General features: G+C 43.3%; 2 protein-coding genes across 14 annotated transcripts in view; both read right to left on the bottom strand.

Annotated features, from left to right (window-relative positions):
- Positions 1-13,194, bottom strand: part of USP54 (ubiquitin specific peptidase 54) — a 152,223-nt gene extending 139,029 nt beyond the window's left edge. For 5 of the 13 annotated variants that reach the window (XM_059900127.1, XM_059900132.1, XM_059900134.1 and 2 more), the window contains exon 1: positions 13,056-13,160. The gene's annotated coding sequence lies outside the window, so the exon portion shown is untranslated. The other 8 variants (XM_059900141.1, XM_059900138.1, XR_009497993.1 and 5 more) reach the window with 7 other exon arrangements.
- A 5,401-nt stretch (positions 13,195-18,595) lies between these two features.
- Positions 18,596-25,370, bottom strand: MYOZ1 (myozenin 1). The gene is made up of 6 exons (XM_059901041.1): positions 25,281-25,370; positions 24,015-24,105; positions 22,913-23,091; positions 20,688-20,934; positions 20,143-20,308; positions 18,596-19,108 (listed from the first exon to the last, which is right to left on the bottom strand). Exons 2-6 carry the CDS (start codon positions 24,085-24,087, stop codon positions 18,877-18,879), a joined length of 897 nt encoding a protein of 298 aa, XP_059757024.1. The 5' UTR covers positions 24,088-24,105; positions 25,281-25,370; the 3' UTR covers positions 18,596-18,876.
- Positions 25,371-25,807: the final 437 nt, after the last annotated feature.

Here is a 25,807-nt window from a genome sequence, read left to right as displayed (position 1 = left end):
GGGGTTGGGATGGAGAATGACTGCTTATGGATATATAGTTTCTTTTTGGAGTGATAAAATGTAATAAAATTGATTGAAGTGACAGTTGCACAACTCTGCACATATAGTAACTTTTGAACTGTACACGTTAAATGGGTAAATTGTATGATATGTTAATTATTCCTTAATAAAACTTATTTTAAAAGCAGATGCTTAGGGCTTCCCTGGTGGTGCAATGGTTAAGAATCCGCCTGTCAATGCAGGGGATTCAATCCCTGGTCCAGGAAGATCCCACATGCTGCAGAGCACCTAAGCCCGTGTGCCACAACTACTGAGCCTGCACTCTAGAGCCTGCAAGCCAGAACTACTGAGCCCTCATGCTGCAACTACTGAAGCCTTCGCGCCTAGAGCCCATGCTCCGCAACAAGAGAAGGGACCACAATGAGAAGCCCGCGCACCGCAACAAAGAGTAGCCCCCGCTCACCTCAACTAGAGAAAAGCCTGCATGCAGCAACAAAGACCCAACGCAGCCAAAAATAAAATAAATAAATTTTTTAAAAAACCAGGGACTTCCCTGGTGGCACAGTGGTTAAGAATCCTCCTGCCAATGCAGGGGACATGGGTTCAAGCCCTGGTCTGGGAAGATACCACATGCCGCGGAGAAACTAAGCCCGTGCACCACAACTACTGAGCCTGCACTCTAGAGCCTGCAAGCCACAGCTACTGAGCCCGCATGCCACAACTACTGAAGCTCATGCACCAAGAGCCCGTGCTCTACAACAAGAGAAGCCACCGCAATGAGAAGCCCACACACCACAACGAAGAGTGGCCCCCGCTCGCCACAACTAGAGAAAGCCTGCATGCAGCAATGAAGACCCAACGCAGCCAAAAATAAAATTAATTATTTTTTTTGGAAAATTCACTTTATACATAAAAAAAAGCAGATGCTTAGTAACTATCTATTGAAATAAGGCATAAAAAGGATGAAAGTCATTGTGAAATAAGAACAAGTTGAATTTTTAAAGGGAGTTGTTTCTTTTCATGAATTTTTAGAGGAGGCATAGGAAAAGACACCTCTAAATCAGACTTCTATACTTTGCCCAATTAAAATCATTACCAGAATTTGGTTCATACAGAATTCCTACCCAAAATAACTTGCTATGTGGCAATTTGTGATTTAAACATTGGTGTTGACTGATAAAGCATGAATAATTTTAACGTGTATTCTCAATATCAATAAATACTCTGTAACTCTGAGGTGTCTAAAACCTACCTTTGTAATTACAAAATTTCTTATTTCAATTCTGTTAAATAACTAGAAGTTTCCTTAGACCTGGTGGACCCGAAAAAGGGGAAAAACCCAAGATTAAAATGATATTGCCTCTCTCTGGTGTTCCCCAACACTGTAGGAACACCCATGACGCAATTCTCAATTGTTCACAAACACATTTCTGGTCTTCAAAGACCACAAGTAAAGATAAATAAGAGGCTGAAATAGCAAAAGAGGATCAAGGAACTTGTTTTCTTTTGGCACCATACAGCTTTGACTGGGGTCAACACCCAGGACAGGATGCACCACCAAAGGAAGTGGATCTGCACAGGGAAACAAGAGCTGAGCCCAGGTCAGAAATGAGACAATGACATACAAAGAGAAAGCTCTGTTTCTATAGTAAGTGAATTTTTCTACAAACCTACTATGAAACGAATGTATTAACTAAAAAGTATTTATCCAAATTTTCTTCTCAGAAGAAAATGAACATTTTTTTCTTCTGGGAAGTCACTGACTTCCCACCAGCTTTATATTAAAAGCCTACTTTTCAAGTCTTAGGAAAAAATGAATCTATACACAGGTCAGAATAAGACTGACAAAAATATATTTTGCAAAAGTCCAATATAGTCTTATCCTCAGCTTCTGTTTTCATTTAAAAACTCAAATGTTATTTGAGGGAATTCCCTGGCGGTTCAGTGGTTAGGACTCAGCGCTTTCACTGCCGGGGCCTGGGTTCAGTCCCTGGTGGGGGAAGTAAGATCCTGCAAGCCTTGCGGCGCAGCCAAAAAAAAAAAGAAATGTTATTTGAAAAATGTGCTTTTTGGAACATGTTTCTTGCTTTCAATGTGGTACAGGAAGGTACTGTTAATGGAAAGTGCTAAAATACTGAAATGTCAATTTCAGAAACTTCATTAGTTGCATACCAACAATGAAAGGGCTATATTTTCTATTTGCAAAAAACAAATGTAATAGGTTTTTCTTAAAAGCCACTGGTCTGGACTTCCCTGGCGGTCCAGTGGTTAAGATTCCGTGCTTTCACTGCAGGGGGCGCAGGTTTGATCCCTGCTTGGGAAGTTCCTCATGCTGCGTGATGTGGCCAAAGCCACTTGCCTACATAGCCAAACTGAAATAAGGAAAACTCTGAAAGAGTAACAGAAAATTTAAAACATTTTTATACATACAACAATCCTACAAATATTCATGTATGTGTCTGATATAAACCATCAATAAAAAAAGAGAAATATAGTAATTCACATATTTACTATATGGCACCGTCCCCAAAACAAAAATAAATAGAATTTGGATAGCCTTTTCTATAGATGTATTCTCTGGGGGGAAAGACTGAAAAGTGAACCTCAAACTGAATTCTACTTTCCCACTAATTCTCATTAAACGTAAAAAAATATGTTCATATTTTTAACATTGATAGACCAACTTAAAAACTTTAGTGAAGATGTGATCAAGTTGGTGACTGGTTTGGCATTAACGTGGACGTTAGAATTTATTTTCAGTATTATTTATTCTGGGAGCAATGGTATTTTACTAGCAGCTAAATATCTCTTTAAGTACTTCATATGATTTTCCTAACTCCATACCCAGCCATTCCTACTCTTCCCAATGTTCAGCAATTTCTCCAGAACATTTTCCTTGTCAGCTTCTGCCCTCTCTTACCTTTCAGTTGATGCTTTCACTTGCAGGCACACCCAGACCTTAACAGGACAGGGAATTTACCAGCAGCTATCAGCAATGGAAAGGTTCTGGAACAGGATGGGGAGTTATGTGTGTGACCAGAAATTCATGGATTTTTCTCTGCCTTCTATACTTGGCCATTTTGACACAGCCTTTAAGGCAAATACCCACCCTAGCTTGGCAGCTCTGCCTATTCCTCTCAAGTGCTGTCCAACAGAACTTTCTGCACTAATGGAAATGTTCAATATCTGCACTACGCTGCTCAATATAGCAGACACATGTGACTACTGTGTACTTGAAATGTGGCTGGTATGACTGAGGAACTGAATTTTTATTTAATTTTAATAGCCACATGTGGCTAGTGGCTTCCATATTGAACAGCACAGCTAGCCTAGATTCCTGCAGAGACTAAAGCTATTGCTCTAATGTCAAACCCCTTGGCTAGTGACCAGACACCCAGCCACGATCCTGCTAACCCTGTCTCCTAGAAGATGTTCCTTGTGTCCCCCAGCTTGGTGAGAGGGTCCTACAGTGAATAAATGAATCATCTGGAACCACAGAGTGACTACCTAATATTCTATAGCTCCTACCATCTCAACCCCTATTGCTTTGAGTTGGAGTTACCACCTTCCTTTAGATACTGCACATCAGATCACTGCTTCTCAGACTTTAAGGTGCATATGAATCACCTGGGGATCTTGTTAAAATGCAGATTCTAATTCTGCATTTCTAACATGCTTCTAGGCGCTTGGTACCTAACCTATGTGGTACTAACCCTAGGTTCTTGGTTCTCCTAACCCCTAATCTGACTGGTGTTACTGATGGTTCAGCAGCAAACATATGAATTCAGACCTCCTAAGTAATAGTATGCTTTTCATTGATCAAATATTTGTACCATGTAATGAAGCTGCACAGCAGTATCAATTTTGAGCAGTAGATGATGTTATTTGATGTGATATACCATTTTTTAAGCATACGATTTTACAGAGGAGGCTATGACAATGAGCTAAAGATCACAATTCTAATAAGTGAACAACTGGAATGGGAACCAAGGTTTGTTTGGTTCCAAAGCCCACATTCTTTCTGCTATGCCAACCTCCACCTCAATGCTAAACTCAGGAATGTCCACGTCAGGATTTCCCTTCAGAAGCGAGCTGTGAAGGAACATTGCTCCTAAAAAGTTATCTTTTTTCCCCAGGTATAACAGTAATCAGAAAAACCAGCTTCTTCCATATGTATGATTAAATATCAGACATGATTATTATTTATATATTCTATTGTATATTTTCAACCTGATCAATTTTATTCAGCTATTGTTTCCCCAAATTTAAATTCAACTCCTTTAACTCAGATGACACATCACTATAAATAAGGTTAAAAGAGTTTCTGAATTTTCTAATCAAATCTCATTTGAACCCAGAAGTGAGCAATTTTCCTCTATTTTTTTTTATTAATTTATTTTATTTTATTTTATTTTTGGCTGTGTTGGGTCTTTGTTGCTGCACACGGGCTTTCTCTAGTTGTGGCGAGCGGGGGCTACTATTTGCTGCAGTGCACGGGCTTCTCATTGTGGTGGCTTCTTTTGTTGGGAGCACGGGCTCTAGGCACGCGGGCTTCAGTAGTTGTGGCTCACAGGCTCTAGAGCGCAGGCTCAGTAGTTGTGGCACATGGGCTTAATTGCTCCACGGTATGTGGGATCTTCCTGGACCAGGGCTCGAACCCGTGTCCCCTGCATTGGCAGGCGGATTCTTAACCACTGCGCCACCAGGGAAGCCCCTTTTCCTCTATTTTTAATTCATAGTTTTATTCACCAGACTTGGTTTGAATAATTCTAACCCTCTTAGAATTTTCCCGTTGTCAAGATAACTTTGAAGCATCGCAGTAGCCCATTCTAGTGTTTTACCCATTGATGGTCAAAAGGTTTCCTATAAAAACAAAGAGCAAACTAAAAAACATTGCAAGCTATATAATAAATGATTAATATTTTTACCATAAAGAGCTATAAAACATGTCAAAATAAGAAAAAAATTGCATACACCAAAATGAAAATTGGCAAAGACATGAAGAGCTGAAAAAGACAACTATCTTGAAAATCCAAAAGAATCAAATGAAAAACCATTTAAATCATTTTTAAAAAAGATTTACTATGTTATCCAATTCAAGATCAACATAGAAGTATCAATAGCTTTCCTATATGCCAGCAATAACCAATTTTTTATATGTCATGAGGTAGAAGATCCCAATTGCCATATCAACTTTAAATAACCATAAAATAACTAGAAAAGTAGACATGTTCAAAATCACTATCAAGAGAACTATAAACTTTTCTAAAGGATTTTTTTTAAACCTAAATAAAGAGAATACACTGTTTCTAAATGGAAAGTCTCAACATTGTAAATTCATGGGTGTACAAATTCACCCATAAAGTAATTTATTTGTTGCAATCAATCCCAATTACATTCCTAACAGAATCTTTGTTTGTAACAAAACCTGAAAGACTGCTTCTAAAAGAAAAAAAAAATCTGTTCTTATATATATTCTAAGACTGAGGGGAACCTGACCTTCAGCAATAATTAAAACTGGGTGGTATTGGGAATTCCCTGGTTAGGACTCTGCATTCTCACTGCCACGGCCCAGGTTCGGTCCCTGGTCAGGAAATTAGATCCTGCAAGGCTCCTGGCACGGCCACAAAAAACAAAACAAAACCAAAAAGCCTGGGTGGGGCTTCCCTGGTGGCACAGTGGTTAAGAATCCGCCTGCCAATGCAAGGGACACGCATTCGAGCCCCAGTCCAGGAAGATCCCACATGCCGCGGAGCAACTAAGCCCATGTGCCACAGCTGCTGATCCTGCACTCTAGAGCCTGCAAGCTACAACTACTGAGCCCGCGTGCCACAACTACTGAAGCCCGCATGCCTAGAGCCCATGTTCCGCCACCGCAATGAGAAGCCCGCGCACCGCAACGAAAAGTAGTCCCCACTCACCGCAACTACAGAAAGCCCGCGTGCAGCAACGAAGACCCAACGCAGCCAAAAATAAATAAACAAATAAATAAATTTTTAGAAAAAAGAAAACAACCCAGTTAAAAAATATGTAAAGAACAGAATAAGCAATTTCACAGAAAGAAATGTAAACAGCCAATAAAGAAACAAAAAGATGTTCAAACTCACAAGTAATCTGGAGACTATAAATTAAAATTTTTAAATTTACCCATTATATTAGTAAAAATGTACAAGACTGATATCAAGTATCAGAGGCAACTTCATAAACTGCTGATGGAATAAAGAATGGTACATAGACTGTAGGGCAAATTGGCTGTATCTTTCAAAATTAGAAACATGTATACCTTTTAAACAACAATTCTAGGCACCTACTCTAGAGTTATTCTAGGACATTTGCACAAGAGACAAGAATAAAGGATGTTCATTTCAGTGTTGCTGATAACTGCAAAAATCTGAGAAAACTTAAATGTCCATAGAAAAAGAAACAAATAAATTACAGACATTCAAACTGAAATACAATCAGCTGTTAAAAAGTGTGTACTGGGGCTTCCCTGGTGGCGCAGTGGTTGAGAACCTGCCTGCTAATGCAGGGGACACGGGTTCGAGCCCTGGTCTGGGAAGATCCCACATGCCGCGGAGCAACTGGACCCGTGAGCCACAACTACTGAGCCTGCGCGTCTGGAGCCTGTGCTCCGCAACAAGAGAGGCCGCGATAGTGAAGAGGCCCGCGCACCGCGATGAAGAGTGGTCCCCGCTTGCTGCAACTAGAGAAAGCCCTCGCACAGAAACGAAGACCCGACACAGCCAAAAATAAATACAAAAATAAATAAATAAATAAAAGAAAAAAATTGTCAGGTGTGATGCTGATGGAGAGCTCTAAACCTCATCCCGAGCTTGGGATGATGTTAAAAATTAAAAAAAAAAAGTGTGTACTGACAGGATGAGATCTCAAAAGCATATTGCTAAGTTAAAAAAAAAAAAACTACAGGAAAAAAAATTATCATTCCACTGACTTAAAAAAGATAGAAATAGATATAGAAATTATAAATAGAAATTGCATATATTGCAGGAAAAAGAACTGGAAGAAAATTCACCAAACAGGATAGTTCTAGAAGAAGAACCTTTGCTTCTTAGCCTCTACATAAAGAATTATTTTTTTAAAGAATGTATTCTTTTTTTCTCTTTCTCCAAACTAAGTATACAATTTAAACATTTGTAAGATTTTTAAATGTTTTTAAAGACAGGGGCTTCCCTGGTGGCGCTGTCGTTAAGAATCCGCCTGCCAATGCAGGCGACACAGGTTCGACCCCTGGCCCAGGAAGATCCCACGTGCCACGGAGCAACTAAGCCTGTGTGCCACAACTACTGAGCCCACGTGCCACAACTACTGAAGCCCGCATTCCTAGAGCCTGTGCTCTGCAACAAGAGAAGCCACGACAATGAGAAGCCTGTACACTGCAATGAAGAGTAGCCCCTGCTCACCGCAACTAGAGAAAGCCCACGCGCAGCAACGAAGACCCAATGCAGCCAAAAATAAAAACAAATAAACTAATTAATTTAAAAAATCTAAAAAAAATTTAAATAATAAAAAAGAGAAGTCAACAAAAAATAGTTTTAATTTGCAGTTTCCAGATTATGTGAGTTTGAGGATCTTTTTCTTTCTTTCTTTTTTTAATTGAAGTAGCTATTTTACAAAGTTGTGCTAGTTTCAGGTATACAGCAAAGTGATTCAGAGATAGATAGATAGGTAGAGAGATAGATCAAATTGTTTTTCGGATTCTTTTCCATTATAGGTTATTCCAAGATATTGAATATAGTTCCCTGTGCTATACAGTAGGTCCTTGTTGGTTATCTATTTTATGTATGGGGACTTCCCTGGTGGTGCAGTGATTGAGAGTCCACCTGCCAATGCAGGGGACACGGGTTCAAGCCCTGGCCCGGGAAGATCCCACATGCTGCGGAGCGACTAAGCCCATGTGCCACAACTGCTGAGCCTGCGCTCTGGAGCCTGTGAGCCACAACTACTGAAGCCTGCACGCCTGGAGCCCATGCTCTGCAACAAGAGAGGCCACCACAAGGAGAGGCCCATGCACCGCAACGAGGAGTGGCCCCCGCTTGCCACAACTAGAGAAAACCCACGCACAGCAAAAAAGACCCAACGCAGCCAAAAATAAATAAATAAATAAATAAAAAAGAATCCGCCTGCCATTGCAGGCGACACGGGTTTGATCCCTGGTCCAGGAAGATCCCACATGCCAAGGAACAACTAAGCCCACGTGCCACAACTACTGAAGCCCGTGCGCCTAGAGCCTGTGCTCCATAACAAAGAGAAGCCACCGCAATGAGAAGCCTGCACACTGCAACAAAGATTAGCCCCTGCTCACCGCAACTAGAGAAACCCGCACACAGCAATGAAGACCCAACACAGCCAAAATAATAATAATAATAATATTTTATATATAGTACTGTGTATCTGTTAATCCCAAACTTCCCCTCCCTCCTCTTTTGGTAACCATAAGTTTGTTTTCTATGCCTGTCAGTCTGTTTTTTATTTCTTTATTGGCTGTTTGTATTTCTCTCTGTGAAACTGCTTATTCTATTCTTTGCCTAATAAAAAATAATAAATACAGGAAAATGTTCAACTTCACAGGTAATCAAAGAGATGGAAATCTAAAATGAGATATCACTTTTCAGCTACCATGTAAATTGTTTTTGGTTTGATCAATGTCTATTTACTATTGCTAATATAAATGCTGAGAAAGTAATACTTTCTCCCAGTGGACAGAATCTTTCCAGAGGCTGTGTGTATCAAAGTAGAAGAAAAGGTCTCCAGGCTCTCCTGTAGTGGGTGGAGTTAAAGAAAGCTTTTAGACCATTATCCTCTTTACACATCATCAACTGCTTTCAGTTTTCAACCCTTCTGGAGAAGTTCCCATTCTCACCACTCAAGGCTCTTCCTGTCATCTCACTCTCTTGCTCTAAACCTTTCTTGGAAAAATGTCTTAATGTCTCAAAAATAACTCACATTAAAACATGGGCACACAGCCCACTTAGTTAAAAGGTGTTAGAAAACATTGGAATCTCATTCACACCCCCGTGCTATTCCAGGTAAAATCTATACCGATGAGGGATTGATGCAGAAAGTCAACTCAATGAAAAAAAATCACTGACTCACCGTCAAATCTGCATGTAATTCTTAAGAATACCTGGGACATTGCATTAAATGACTTTGGGCAAGTCATTTAAAAGTTCTCAGTTTCAGGGCTTCTCTGGTGGCGCAGTGGTTGAGAATCTGCCTGCCAATACAGGGGACACGGGTTCGAGCCCTGGTCTGGGAAGATCCCGCATGCCGCGGAGCAACTAGGCCCATGAGCCACAATTACTGAGCCTGCGCGTCTGGAGCCTGTGCTCCGCAACAAGAGAGGCCGCGATGGTGAGAGGCCCGCGCACCGCAATGAAGAGTGGCCCCCACTTGCCACAACTAGAGAGAGCCCTCGCACAGAAACGAAGACCCAGTACAGCCATAAATAAATATATAAATAAATAAAAATTTTAAAAAAAAAAGTTCCCAGTTTCCTCAATATAAAAGGAAGATATAAAATTTGAATTTCAACCAGAAAATCAGATTTTGGACTTTGGAATATAGAGTTTTAAAAATCTGAAAGCAAATATACAAAAAAATTAAAATAAAATAAAATTTTTTTTAAATGCAGTAGACAAAAATTTTTACCTAAATCCCTTAGTCTGCTGTAATAACATTTGCCCTGTATATGAATATAGATAACCATTTCCACTGTTAAAATGATCACTTTCTGGAAGCTTACAGATGTTAACAATTGCTTATTATAGCTATTTTCCCAAGCATGGCAACCAATACAATCATATACAACATGAATATGGTAATGTACTCAATTCTCTGTACAATACAAACCTCATATTCAGCATCATGCTACTACTCAAATTAGTTCCTCATATGTAGTGTCAATATTTGAGGGAGAAAAATCTATGAATAAAGAGACACAGAGATTGAATTCTGATCTTCTGACCAATTCCACGTTCAATGACTGGCCCCCTACCCCATTCCAAGGCCCCCTTACTGCAAAAGAAAGGAGTCTTGCTTAGATTACCAGTCACATATATTTCCAACTCCAATCCCTAATCTGCCATTTACTAGCTCTATGATCCTCGGCAACTTCTTGAAGTTTTTAAGCTTCAGTTTTCTTATGTTTAAAATTGAAGTATTAGTACCAGCTGACTAGCAGAGTGTTGTGAAGATAAAATGAGATAATTGGGGGTGTGGGGGGATAAATAAATAAAATGAAATAATGTGCCTAGGCCATTAATAATCAATGAATGTCAGCATTTATGCTTGTTATTATTATTATTGACTTAAGAATGTTCAAGGGCTTCCATGGTGGTGCAGTGGTTAAGAATCCGCCTGCCAATACAGGGGACACGGGTTCGGGCCCGGGTCCGGGAAGATCCCACATACCGCGGAGCAACTAAGCCCGTGCGCCACAACTACTGAGCCTGCACTCTAGAGCCCGCAAGCCACAACTACTGAAGCCCACGCGCTTAGAGCCCGTGCTCTGCAACAAGAGAAGCCACCGCAATGAGAAGCCCGCGCACCACAACGAAGAGTAGCCCCCGCTCGCCGCAACTAGAGAAAAGCCCGCGCGCAGCAACAAAGACCCACCGCAGCCAAAAATAAATAAATAAATAAATAAAATTTTAAAAAATAATAATAATGTTCAGTGATATTTAAGAGTACTTTAAAAACACTATTAAATTATGAACTGATCTGTGAATTTTCTCAAGCTTCCATTCTAATTGTATCTCTTCTGAGAAACGTAATGTGTTTTATTGATGCAGCATAGTTTAGAATTTGTTTAATATTTTGTAATTTTTAAAATAATTTCTTCCATTTTAGTCTTGTCAACTACTATGTAAACTCCTCAGGGCCAGAACCTTGTTTCATAAGCCTGTGTTCACATATATATTGTGTTTACTACAATGTAATGATTTGTTTCTCTATTTCTCTCCCTTCCTAGGCTCTGAGCGATTCCAAGGCAAAGAGCAAGGCTTACTTATATTTGTTTCCTGGAGACTTAGTAATCAGACACAAAATAGGTCTCAATAAACGTTTGTTGAAGGGATAAATGAATGAATTAATCTTTTTTCCCCCCTGCAATGCCTTACACAGTACTGTACACATAACAGGAACTCAGTAAAGCTCCTTAATGGATTCATGGAGAAATCTTTTGGACTCAACCACATAAAGCTTTATCTTGCCTCAGAAAAGCATTTCGACTTTAAAGGTTAGCTACTAACATTACAAATTAAAAGTTTTAGTCTAACATATATCAAATAAATAGATTCAATGACTAACCACATCAAGGCTGGCTCTGGAAGGATTAAAATCCACTATTCTAATTAATGAATTTGTGAACCTCAACATGGAGAAAGCCAGTTACATAATCAAAAGAGAGGTTATCAAGGATCAAACCCGCACCCCCCGCAATGGAAGCCTGGAGTCTTAACCACTGGACCACCAGGAAAAGTCCCTGTTTTTCTTTCATTAACAATAACCTTTTGATGTTCCTACTACCTGGTTTCTTGCAAAAACGCCTATATATCCTGGCTCCTCCCTTACGTCTTCAGAGCAGTCCCTCAGAGTCATCTGAGAGGCTGTCTTCCAGGCTTAAGTCCTCAGCAAGGCCATCAAATAAAACGTTAATTCTCAAAAAAAAAAATAAATTAATAAAAAGAGAGGTTATGCCTTTGCAAATTTATACCTACAAAAGATAGTGAGAAATAATTATCAGAAAGCTTGTATCTGTATATTGAAATGAACAAATTATTTTTTATGCCTGAATTGATGCCACTGTTTTCACTAGAAATAAGAGTTAACAGCAAAGTGATCCAAACCTGTCTCTAGAAAACAGTCCTTGAGACTCAGAGAGTAAATGTTTTGCCTCTCAGTGATTTTTAACTCCCGGAAGACTCCTTTTATTTCCAGATTGACGGATATTCAAAACTCTTTCTGCCTCCTAAAAATAAAACTTCATCCATTTCTTAAAAGGCAAACAACCTGAATAGACACGCTTTCGGAACACTAGGTTTTATATTCAAGTAACTAAAACTATCCCTAGTGTTCAGCCTTGTGCTGCTGCAGTAGAAACACTCTTCTTAGTTTTTAAACTACAATCGTGGAAGGTTTAAATGTCGTACTGTACATTCTTTCACTGTATGATCTAAACTGATTTTACACCGCATATATAATTTCATAAGTACACCGTAAAGGAATTCTACACTTGAATGAATCTGGAAAGAAACATGAACTTAGCACACACCCCCTTCTTCCAACTCGATACGCACATCTTAGTTTTTTTTTCTCAAGAATTTCTCTCTCCCGCCCCCACCCCATACTTTATTTCAGAGCAGCATCATTCATTATCCCACTCACCACCACCGAAAGAACCTTTCCAACTAATACTATTTCACCAGGACCCTCCTTTCACATCTCAGAGTCCGTGGGGGATTTCTTTGGAAGCGGGGGGGCGGTGAAGTTCCGGGACGCCACCATTCCCGCCATGTCCTATAGGACCCAGGTCCTAGCGCGCAGTCCCCGACCAGCCTCAGGCGGACCCCAGGAAACTGCGAAGGTCTGACACGGCAGCCCCCATCTCCGCCAGGTCAAAGCAAACCGGGCCCAACCTCTAGGCTCCCACTTAACGTACCCTCCTCCTCGCTGTACCCCATTTCTTCCCACTTACTCCTCGGTGTAGCCCGTTCTCTACCCAATTCTGAGTCCCCATAACCATCTTGTTCCCAACACGAACACCCTTTTTACACTCCGGGCCCTGCCCCTTGAACCCTTCTACACCCCGGTCCCTCCCCCTGGACCTCCCACCAGCTTCAACCCTCACAGCGTACCCTAGTGCAGACCCGCGCCCCGTCCCTATAGCCACTGGACCCGGGTCCTACCCCACACGTCACACTCGGACCCATTGCTCCCGCGACCCGACCTTCCCCACTACCCCCACAAGCACTACCACACCCCCCACCCCAGCACCCTGTTACCTCCGGCCCCGCCCCCCTGAGTGTCGCACTCACCGCTTCTGCCGCCGCATCATTAACCGCCGCGGCTGCTATAGCTACAGGGAGCCAAGGCAACCAGCTCTCGCGACACTTTCCTCAGCTACGCCGAGAACGGCCGGGAAGAGTCTTTCGCAAGAAAGTAAATGAGTCAGGGTCGAGACGGCTAAGTATATCTCGCGATAGTATTGTGTAAAATGGCGGCCGCAAGGCGCTTAAGGGGTGGCCTGGAAAGGTCTGGAGGTGGGCGAGGGCGGGGAAGGATATTGAACTGGCAGGAGAGTCGGAAAACTATTGTAGGCAGGACGCAGGACGGTCTGGGATGGGGGAAGTTAGTATGACGAACCCTACACCGGAATAACGTGAGGTATGGGGCTGTCTTTTCCCAGGCCTCAAACTTAAAGCAGTGTCGCCTTGGCTGAAGTTAAGTCTTCCTGGCATTTTCCTTATGCATGCAGAGTAGAGATGGAGGGAGTAAGCCAGAAATTGACCTTTCCATGTCCTCCTTAACCTTACTTCAGGAAACTTTGATTCGTTCTTCCCCTACTTTGGTTTGTGAATGGTATTTGACTTAACAGAAATATTTATGTTTATACACTGGTGCCCCGCCCCCTTCAATTTGCCCAGCGAAACTAGGAAATCAAAGTGTTTTGTTGTTGTTGTTGTTTTTAGTCGAACATAAGCACAGATGTTTGGCCTTGGCTGTGGAAGGGGGCCGCATTGGTTTGTGATTTGAACTTTGCAGTTGTTGCTTGCCACCCTGTGGACGGGCACATCCTTACTTGGTGAGTCTCTCAACACTTAGTTGTAAGGGCTTTCTCTCTGCTCTCAGAAAGCTGTAAATGCAGACTGACTGAGTAGGATCTGGAACAGACGACGGACATGTTAGGAGAAACACTGACTGAAGCTGCCCACCCTGGCCAGGCAAGATAGTAGCCACTTGCGTGAGTCATCTTACAACAGGAGGTCCTGGTAAGGAACGAGGAACTAACAAGCTACTACCAACCGGTAGAATTCGGGAAAGGTCAAAAGGAGAGAGGAGACACCAGTCCATATGTCCTACCAACATCCCAGAATCCTCACTGGAATCTATTTTGTCTGAGCAGTGTGCACACCACATTTTAATAAGGGTAGGAAGGACCTTGAGTCAGAATGATTGGCCAGAGACAACCCGGAAAGTAACCCCATTCCCATAAAACCCAAGACTGCAAGCCACATGGCAGAGCAGTTCTCCTGGGTTCCCTTACCCTGCTGCTATCTGCCCGGGCACCTCTTCCCAATAGTCTCTTGCTTTGTCAGCACGTGTGTCTCCTCGGACAATTCATTTCTGAGTGTTAGACAGCAGCCCACCCTCAGGGCCTGGAAGGGGTCCCCCTTACTGCAACAGCTATATAAAGAACGTTGTTCAGTGAGAGTAAAACAGAGGGGTACAAATAAGGGAATAAAAGTAATAAATAGAGAATTAAGTGTCTTCTCTCCAATCCCCTGAATACCTCTCATAGTCTAGACCAGTGCTGTCCGGTAGAAACATACTGTGAGCCACATCATGCAATTTAAAATTTGTAGTAGCCACATTTTTTTTTAAAGTAAGAAAAATGAAATTTAGTTATTCACTTAACCCAACGTATTCAAAATATTTCAACATGTAATCAATATTTTGAAATTTTTAAAAATTTTTATTGGGGGTATAGTTGATTTACAGTGTGTTAGTTTCTGGTGTACAGCAATTTTTTTAATATTTTGAAATTATTAATGAGATATTTTACATTCTTTTTTCATACTGAGTCTTCAAAATCCATTGTTTATATTTACAGAGCATCTTAATTTAGCCTAGGCAAATTTTAAGAGCTTAATAGCCACATGTGGCTAGTGACTGCAGTATTAGACAGCAAAGCTCTAGACCCTATACCAGGGAATGCATTATCTGGGTGACCTTAGGGGCATAGTATTACGGGCATGTGGTTTATGTAAAAGAAACCCTTGAAGTTGCTAGCTCAAACGGCTGCAGAGTCTAGGTGGGTAACAATAAAAGAGACCTGATGTAAAACAATAGGTGGTAGTGGGGACTTGTGCCCACTGAAGAGTGCAAGTGAAACAGGAGGAAAGGGGGCAGGGCACAACCTTTGAAAGAATGACACAGCCTAAGGATGGGACATAAACTGATTAGAACCAAATGGGTCCAAGATGGCGGAGAAGTCAACTTCCACTAGACCTTGAGGCTTAGTATACGCTCACTGTAACACATCAGCAAGCTAAATGACACACCCAAAGGCACCATGACAGTGGCGGTGCCCACTGTCAAAAAGTCGGTGGTGGCCCAATTCCTGGAAATCCCCACCCCTTCCCAAAATAGCTGGAATACTCCTCCCACTCATGTAGCCTATGAAATTACCCACCCATATAAAAACTGACAACCCCATACCCTGGCGGCCTTTCTCACCTTCTGAGATGGCCCACACTCTGTCTGTGGAGTGTGTTTCTCTCTAAATAAATCCACTTCTTACCTACCACTTTGTCTCTCACTGAATTCTTTCTGCGATGAGACATCAAGAACATGAGCTTCATTAAGTCCTGAAACCAGGTGTGTGATCTCATTTGGAAGACTGTGGGTTTTGGTGGGGTTCTGGCATGGGTGTTCAAGCCCCAATCTGAAGGGCATGGTTTCACAAGCTTCTATCTAAAAGGAAGCTTTCCTGCAGCCATTATGGAAAACAGAATGGAGATTCCTCAAAAAATTAAAAATAGAATTTCCATATGATCCAGCAATTCCAATCCTGAGTATTTATCTGAAGAAAACAAAAATGTTAACTAGAAAAGATATACGATATGCACCACTATGTTCCTTACAGCATTATTTACAGTAGCCAAGATGTAGAAGCAACCAAATTGCCCATCAGTAGATAAATGGATAAAGAATGTGGTATATATTTACAAGATTTCAGATATTCTGAGGTTGGAAAAATGAAGTTTCTAAGTTTTCAGAGCTGTTGACTATTAGACCCTGAACTTTTTTTTACCCCAACTTTAAGGGTAGGCATTTAATAATTATTTTATAGTTGGGAAATCTCTTTGTCACATGAATGTTGTTATTTGCTTTTGTACATCTGAAGCCTGATATATAGTAGGCACTCAATAAACATTTGTTGAAGGAATATAGTCCTTAACTTTTGAGGAGGGCTCACAGACTTTTTTTTTTTTTTTTTTTTTTTGGTTGTGTTGGGTTTTCGTTGCTGCACACGGGCTTTCTCTAGTTGCAGCGAGCGGGGTCTACACTCCATTGCGATGGGCGGGCTTCTCATTATGGTGGTTTCTCTTGTTGTGGAGCACGGGCTCTAGGTGCTTGGGCTTCAGTGGTTGTGGCGCGTGGGCTCAGTAGTTGTGGTGCACAGGCTTAGTTGCTCCGCTGTATGTGGGACCTTCCTGGACCAGGGCTCGAACCCGTGTCCCCTGCATTGACAGGTGGAGTCTTAACCACCGCGCCACCAGGGAAGCCCGGGTTCACAGACTTTTAAACATGAGAATCTCATAAAAGCTATGAACTCTTGTCCACATCCTGTCTGTGCCCTGCCCATATTCCCTCAGCCTATCCTAGAGTTCTACAGCTTTGGTAGACAAATTCTATACAAGCCCATAGCTTCCTACCTTAAACACCTGAGTTATCTCCTTGCCTGGAAGTGCCAGCAGAGTTAACATTCCCCTTGGCAATCCGTAACCAAGGAGAGATGGGATTTGGTAGCTAAATATTCCAGTTTCTACCCTGCCTCAGTGAGGCGATTCTGAAGTATGCTTTACTATAGTGTTTCTCAAACTTTACTAACACATAAGAATCACCTGGAGAGATTAATAAGACACAAATTCTTGAATTTGCAATTTTTTTTTTTGGCCTTGCCGCGCTGTTTGCAGAATCTTAGTTCCCCCGACCAGGGATTGAACCGGGTCCCTGACAGTGAGGGCGCCAAGTCCTAACCACTGGACCGCCAGGGAATTCCCTTGAATTTGCACTTTTAACCAAGCTCCCAGGAGAAAATGATGCTGCCAGTCCATGGACCACATTTTGAATAACATTTTTCTCAGAGAGTCTCTAGTGAGATTCAGCCCCAATTGCTGGAAGCACCTTTTTGGCCTTCTTGTCATTACCTTACACTGCTTGGATTCTGGGACCACCTCCCAGATTTACTACTTGCATCCAAATCTTTGTTTCAGGGTCTGTTTGGGGGGAAAGCCAAACTATGACAACTCTTCTTAGAAAAATGCACAGGGACTTCCCTGGTGGTGCAGTGGTTAAGAATCCGCCTGCCAATGCAGGGGACACGGGTTCGAGCCCTGGTCCGGGAAGATCCTACATGCCGTGGAGCAATGAAGCCTGTGTGCCACAACTACTGAGCCTGTGCTCTGGAGCCCATGAGCCACAACTACTGAGCCCATGTGCCACAACTACTGAAGCCCGCGTGCCTAGAGTCCATGCTCTACAACAAGAGAGGACACCGCAGTGAGAAGCCTGTGCACCACAACAAAGAGTAGCCCCTGCTCATCGCAACTGGAGAAAACCCACGCACAGCGACAAAGACCCAATGAAGCCAAAAATAAATAAATAAAAATAAATTGATAAAAGGAAAAATGCACATAGAAATAGAGTTTTGTGTACTAGTTTAGAGGACGTATGAATTCCCTGAAATTTATTTATGTTGTAAAGGAAGGTGACCAAGGTAAATGTCATATGACCCAAGTTCCATGAAAATTGAATCAGTCCAGGCAGAGTCTAGGAACCTAATATAATCATTAATGGCTCATGGAGTTAGCTGAATTCAGCCAGCTCTCCTCAGAAGTTATTTTTCCTGATCTGCATCAAACTCTGACTTTGTGGGACATAAGAGTAAGTCTGGGACTCTAAAGAAACCCCATGCTTGAAGTCAATAAAAAGAGTATTGTCACTCATTCCTATTGGATTCTCATGGTTTCTTCCCAATCATAGTGCTTTCTGGACACAACTGCAGTGTCCCTATGACCCTTAGATCTTTTCTTGATGTGTTTACAGATGAGCCAGGAATACTATAACTGCAGCTGGTTTCTCCCCCTTCCTTCTGGATTCCAATATGGCTCCCTATTCTATTTCATCCTTTTAGGAACCTGTAACCTTTGACATATATTCCTAAGCTCACGCTTGTGTCATATGGAAACTTTATGGCATGCTCTTGTTCTGTAATAATTGGGTAATCCTGATTATCCCAGTTTCTAATCAGCTTCTTAAAGAGAGCTAACGCCCGGGTCACCAACGCCTATTTCCTAAACACAGCACACAATTGCTGCTTAGCTTTGCCCACATATGGGCCAGCACGTGTGATTGTGCACGATTATTTGTCTTATGTACTATTCAATAAGTATGTCTTTGTATACACCTATGAATGTGCTTTGGCAGGTGCGGATGTGGGTGTGGGTGTGTAAGTAATCAGGTCAGTCTTGAAGTCTGAATAATGGATATATGGTATTTGACTTAATTAGTCTCTGTGCGTTGTTAGCCTCAGTTTTCATCTGCCCTCAAATATCAGAGGAAGAATGAGTTCATTTCCTTGAAGTTTATTAACTGTTACCGAAGGCAGAGAAAATTCCATAAAAGAGAAGGTTCCATACAGAGCAAGTGGAAGGGGAGCTCTGAGTTGGTAAGAAAAGATGCTTGGAGTGGGGACTTGGAGTGAAGGATGGAAGGGCAGATCTCCCCTTTCTTTTTCCCTCCATTCCCACAAGGATACTGGATTTTCAGTGGGGGTATCCTGCTCAGCATTCCCTCTCCAAAATGAAACCAGAGAGGGGAAACTTGATACAAAGTAGAGGTAGAAACACCTCACAGCTCCTCTGTTTCTCCATCCAAGGGGATGCCAATATCCACGTTGTAGTCTACAGGCTCCCCAGAGCTCAGCCAGGGAATAGGGGTTCGATTGAAAGAAGGCCTGTTGGAGAGGTTCTGGTTGTAGAGGACTAGGGGTTCACTCAGCAAGGGCCCCAGATCAAACTTGGGCATCTGGAAGGTCATGCGTTTGGAGGCCTTCTCATATCCACCATAAGGCATTGCTGTCCTGAAAAGGGGACACATTATTTAATTAAAAACCAGAACAAAAGAAAGAGTTTTGTCAGTGAGATGTTACACTGTTTTGAGGATGGGGAAGTCTGTGAATTCTAGTTTCAGATTGCTTCTGCACTCCTTATTCTTATTCTCCCTTAGTACTCCTTTCCCCCTTCTGGTTTGCTTGTTTCCCCAAAGCTAAAAATGAGAAAAGTAGTCTAGTGTGTACTAGATAGAGAGTCTCATGGATAGTTGTGACCCAAGCCAGTCACATTTTCAGAGAAATTTACCCCAAACACTACAGACTCAAGGGTCTGAGGTTACCTTATATTATAATGTAGAGACCCCCCCTCAAAACCCCTACCCCACCTCCAGTCGATAGTGCATGCCCTGGATGAGAGGAATTAACATTTCCTGGAAAATCCAGGCACCTTAGGACCAAATGCAAAAGCACTTCTCTAGGGCTTCCCTGTCCTGTTTTCACACAGTCTAGAGAAGCCCAGTTCCAAAAGGATAGGTACTTGAACCTTACTAAAGTAGGGTATAAAGAAATAGAATCTTCAATAGTATAATAACTTGCTGTGGTATGTAATCTATAAAAATTCTGAATCACTATGTTGTACACCTGAAACTAATATAATGTTGTAAGTCAACTATACTTCAATTAAAAAAAGAAAAGAAAAATAGAATTATACTATAAGGACAGTAATGGAATTGTAACCTTGAATGAAGGGAGCCTCAAGAAGCCTTTAAATGTGTAATATATTATTCCCATTTCACAGTCAAGGCAACCAAGGCTCAGAAGTAGGGTGACTTTCCCACACAGCTAATAACTATGAAGGATCCTGCCTCCTAGCAAATTTTTCCTTCATCATACCATGCTGTTTCTCTGAGCTAGAGTGGAAAGACCAAAAGCCTTCAATTGCGGCCCCCAAATTCCTCCCATGCCTCCTCATCCTCCTGAAACATTTGAACCAGTCTCCATTCCAACTAAGGGCATGTTGCCATACACTGGAATGCATCAGGTTCCTTCCCCATCCCCCTTACCTGTTGAAGGACTTATACTGAGGGAGATCACCTTTGGCCCCGTGGGCCAGCAGGTTGATGCCAAGTTCCACTTTTTGCTGGGAGTCAACCCCCATGGCTCTCTCCCATGGGGAAATATAGGTCTTGAACACAGAGATATGTTTTCCTTCTCCACCTGCCTGGTCGTCTGGCAGCCATGGGAGAGAAATAATAATAAGTCAAATAATAGCAGTTAGTAGCCAATGGAAGTTAGTCTCAGAGCTCTGCGCTAGAGAAGTTGCTGGGGCCAGGGACCAAAGGTAAAACATCTTGGTAATTGTATAAGGTTTGTGAAATAATGACAGCCTGGAGTTGGATTTGTGATACAAACTGAAAGGCTAGAAAGGTGACTGAGAGACAAGGCTTCTGGGTGGAATAGACACGTCTCTGTATCCTTATGGACCCAGAAAGTCCATCAGGCTATCTCAACAGGCCTCTCCTGCTTCCTACACCCAGTCTAGGCCTCATTCCTGGGGATTTCTCTGCTCTAGAGACCAGACACATTATTCTTGGGTGAGGATACTTGCCTAGTCCTGTCTCGCCAACCCCTGCGGTGCCAGCAGCTCCTCCTCGGCCAGTCTGGCCCCCAGGACCACCTGTACCCCCATATCCAGACCCAGGGCCCTGATGATGGTGATGCTCGTCAGAGCCATACTGTCCGGCAGAGCCACTTCCCCCTGCCTGGCCTCCGCTGCTGCCCTTGCTGTAGGAGAATCCCTGGCCAGCTGTACCCAGCTGTCCCCCAACTGTGGGAAGGAACTTCTGGAAGTGATCCTGAAAAGAAAGAACAAAGTAAGGGGAAGGTTAGCAATGGGTACGGGGAACACCATAGCAAGTAGGAGGTGATCAGAGACAATGGACAACCAGAAGACACTGAATCGTCTGAGACTCCCCCGTCCAATAGATGGTTAGCAGATAGCCTGACTGAGAGAAATTAAACTCTCCTTAAGGGATACAACCTCTTTGGCTCAGTTCGAATTACATCTAGGATGGGGGCAACTCATTCTCCGAAATCCCCTTTCCCTCCTTACCAAGGCAGAGGACCAAGAGTTCTGCTCAACTTAGATTTGAGAGATTGGGGCTGGCATGGAGAACCCAGCCTTAAGTTAAAGAACTAGAGAGATCTCTGCTCCTCCCCTGCATCTTGTCTAACAGATAAAAGTCTCTTCTCTCTCTTCCTCTTCCTCTCCCTTTCTCCTCTTGGTGCCTGTTGGACCAGGACTTCCTGACAGTGAAACTGTAGTGGGTAGGGGGAAGGGAAGCCCAAAGGGCAACACTGGATCCATCCCCAAAGCCTAAAAATAACCCTGCCAACTCCTTCAGGAGGCTCTCCTGGCCACCCACCGAACACACCCCCATGCTCCACCCAGTGTAACCAGACACAGGCAGGGAGGAGGGCTTTTGGCCTCCTAAAGTTAGATATGACCGGCTCAGCATTTTTATTCTGCTCCTACATACGGGCCAATGGCAGACACTCCTGCCCCTGGCCCCATGTAGGCATCTATTTTCACTCTCCCCTGGCTGCTCAGGAAAGGTGGAGGGGGAAGAAAGGAAATGGAGACGATCCCCTCCTTCTCAGCTGAAATATCTTGTGCCTGGTCCCTCTCCAATCTCTACTTCTCTTTGGAGAATGATCCTGACTAGGAGACGTAGGACCTTAAAGCATGGTTTCAGTCCCCACATCTGTGGTCCTTATACTGACCCTTTAGATAAAAGAATGGCTCAAGAAGAGATGGCTATAAAAATTCACTCACCTCTTTCTAGGGTTGCCAGATTTTGCAAAAAGAAAAAATCACAGGATACCAGTTAAATTTGAATTTCAGATACACAATAATACTTTTTTAGTATAAATATGCCTAAGTATTGCATGGGATATATTTAGATATAAGAGAGTATTCGTCATGTATCTGAAATTCAAATTTAACTCGGTGTCCTGTATTTTTTAATTTAATTTTCATGCCCCAAATATTTCATGGGACACACTTATATTAAAAAATTATTGTGTATCTGAAATTCAAATTTAACTAAGTGTCTTCAAATTTTTTTTCTTTTCTTTTCTTTTTTGGCCATGCTGCGTGGCTTGCAGGATCTTAGTTCCCCAACCAGGGATCGAACCCAGGCCCCTGGCAGTGAGAGCACCAGACCACCGGACCACCAGGGAATTCCCTAAGTGTCTTCAATTTTTTAAAAAAAACTTATGTCCCAAATATTGCATGGGACATAGTTTACTAAAAAATTACCTGTGTATATCTCAACTTTATTTTTTTAAATTGAAGTAGCGTTGATTTACAATATTATATTAGTTTCAGGTATACAACATAGTGATGCAATATTCTTATAGACTATACTCCATTTAAAGGTATTATAAAATATGGGCTTTATTTACTGTGCCGTACAGTATATCCTCGTAGCTTATTTAGTGTGTATCTCAACTTTAAAATATAGGACTGGGCATCCTGTGTTTTATCTGGTAATCCTATCTTTAATACTTAACCATACTGGGAAGGAGTTTTCTCCTTGAAGGTGTGGACTCCCCACCCTGCCTCACCAGCTCTAAGACACAGATTTAGTTTCAGAGGTGGGCTGTAATTCACCCTGGAGCTATTGGGGGCTCGCTGTATCTGGGGGGTTAATGAGCTTATAAATTAGCTGGGAGGGGAGGTTGGTCATATTTTAGAGACTTGGGCGGGGCCTACCAAGAAGCTGTCAAAAGAGGCACGAGGCTTTGAGAGCAGTAAAGTTACGAACTCACCATTGAGCTGTCAGAGAAGACATCAGGGTGGTTTTCATAGATAAATTTCTCCACCCGCATCTGCCGCAGTTTGAACATCTTGGAGCCCCGGTTAGTGAGCAGCGACAGCTCCTCCAGCATCACATCCCTTGGGACGCTGATCTTCTTGCCCAGGTTCAGGCCCGAGCTCTCCCGTCCACCTTTCAGGGAGGTGGGGAGGCAGAGGCAAGGGAAAGAGGAAAGTAGGGTTTTCTAGCTCCAAATGAAGCCGCCATCCACAATTAATTAAGTGCGTGTGTCCCAGCAGAGATCACTGAGTGAAGCAGATGCTGTCTGTGATGTCTGATCAAATTCTGTCTAGTTTATGAGGGATTTTGATTTCCTGGGTTTGGAGTTGGAGAGAATGCATGGGAAATGGGGTGCAGAGTGAGACAGTGGGGATACTAGAATGGGGTGAAGACGGTGAATGGGGTAAAAGGTATGGGGTACAGGGCAAAAGAGTAAAGAAACATCATAGATGGAGGTCATTGGGGAAACTATAGCACGGGGGAAAGCCCAAAGGCCACCTCTAAATATATACTCCTATCGTAACTCCTTTGCCTTCTCTTCCCCTCAGTAAACTGGCTGCAAACGGCTTCTAGGTATTGGGAGAGCTCCTCACTTGCTGTACTCCTACCACCCCCAGGAAAAATGCCTGAGCAATTTTCCATTTTAAGTGCCTATACTAGGCTCCTTAGCTCTGGGGAAAGAAGTAAGGAAACTAACCATTTATTGAGACCTTACTCTGTGCCAGTCTCCATCATACATATTTTCTTCTCAAACATACCTCACTGACCTGTGGGTCCTGTTGTCTTGGACCTGTGCTGGGTAACATGGCATGGGTATTACTGTCTCAGATTACAAGGTGAAAAGGGTGGAAGGGTGAGTAGTCAGTGTTGAATTCTTTCTTCCTTTCCCCCTTTCCCCCCACCCCTGCAAACCTCACCCCCACCCCAAATTCCTCTTGTCTCTCCTTATCTCTTCACCTTAAGGCACATATAACCTTATGATACTTCTGGGACTCATGGGCCAGAGATACTGTCAATAAGAAGTCCCACACTAGGTAGGTGCACACATGCCATACCTCCAGTGAGTTCCATGATCAGCTTGCTGGATTTCCGCTTCTTGTTGGGGGCAGGGGTCTCTGAGAGTGGCATTGTGGAGGTGGATGGAGCCTGGATCGGGTGGGAAGGAGGAGGTGAAGGATGGACAGGGACTGGGGTGAGTGTCTACAGTAAGGCACTGCTTAAGGACTTCAGGGAGCAAAATTTCATTCGATTTTTTTAAAGAAATACATATTTCTCTAAAAGGTGAAAAACCATTGCTTTAGGGCTTCTCTTCTTGGGAAGCAGGGCAGAAAATATAGATGCACCCCTTGCCCCTACCTTCTACCAACCTCTTTTCAGCTGTTTTACATAGAGCTGGTGCAGGGCTTAGGAACACAATATGTGTTAGGGGGGCCTGGGGGTAAAACAAACACGTTACTTACAGGTCAGGTAATGCACCCAGGTTTCATTGGTTTGGCATGATTCGAAGTTTTTATTTGTACGGGGCTCCCAGACTGGGATTATCATTGCAAGCTCTGGCCTCTCAGTCTTCCCCAAGCCCCAGGGCGGCGGGGCGGGGCGGGCGGGGGGGAGCAGAAAAAATGTTCTGCCAGGGTTGAGGAGATCCAGCCAGAAACATTCTCCATAGGATAGAGAGGTTATTGCCCCTCCACCGGGCCAGCTGGATCATGGCCTGGGAGTTGACAGCAGTGCTCCCACTCCGTTTCAGTCACTCCCCACCCCCCAGACCTGGAGTGGAGAGGGAGGTCAATCTTGATGCATGTCAATTCAGCAATATCATAGCAGTGGGGAATTCAGGGAGGACAGGAACATAATCATAGGATCTGGCAGTGCAGGGGGACAAGCTGGGAAAAGATACAGATTCCAGCCCCTCCTTAACAGAAGTTGGCACTCAGCGAAATGTCTTCTGCTGAGTCCTGTCTCACAACACATCTGTGATTCTACTAGCTTAGTGGGGTCTGCTGAGGCCAGAGTCCAGGAACTGCTAAATAGATTCTCCCTGTACCTCTCTCAGCCCCAACTAGGTTCTTGTTTTCTATCCAGCCTCTCAGACTGCCTTCTCATTCCTCCAGTGCCTCCCCCAACATCTCCAATCCCCCCACCCTCTTGGGCCCTTCTCCTTCCAACTCTCTGTGGCTCCCCTGAACTGGACAACTGGGAATTGAGTACAGATGGAGGAGCTGGGCAGCTCCCCCCAGGATCAAGGGTCACTATTACAGACACAGACACAGCAGTCAGCAGAGTGGGCTCTAGCCCCTCTGACTATAAAGCTGGAGACTTACCGGCTGCTCAAGCGGTGGTCAGCTCTCCCTGGGGTCCAGCAGCTTTGGAGGACTGAGCTGCTGTGACTAGAGAACCTGAGCTGGGCAGGCGTGGGGGCAGCACTGGCAATGGGGGAGGGAGGGTGGTTATTAATAGAGACGATGAGCACAAGCAGCTCAAATGGCACAGGGGTACTGAGACCCTGGAACCAAGGTCCCATCCTCCTTGCCCAGAGGCTCAGGAAGGGGAGGAAAGGCCTTTAGAATTCTCTCACTAAGCTGTCTGAGCCAAGGATCAGTCTGCCCAGGGACTCCTCTTCTTTGGCACCTCGAGGCTGAGATCCAAAGAAGCACTCAGGGAGAAACTGAAAACTGAGAGGGAGAGAGGAAGCAGGCAGCAAGTGGTGAATAGGAATTTGGACTGGGAAAGTGAGAACCAGGAGAATGTGTCTGGAGAGCCATTCAGAGACAATCCAGGCTGGAGCTGGAGGGACATGTGGGTGCATTTTGGGGGTTGGGAGGGTTTAAGATGCTATGTTTCGGGGAGG

The sequence above is a fragment of the Balaenoptera ricei genome, chromosome 16, assembly GCF_028023285.1.
Source record: "Balaenoptera ricei isolate mBalRic1 chromosome 16, mBalRic1.hap2, whole genome shotgun sequence".
In the NCBI taxonomy this organism is placed as follows: Eukaryota; Metazoa; Chordata; class Mammalia; order Artiodactyla; family Balaenopteridae; genus Balaenoptera; species Balaenoptera ricei.
Note: the sequence above shows the minus strand (reverse complement) of the source record. Positions and strands in the feature narration are given on the sequence as shown.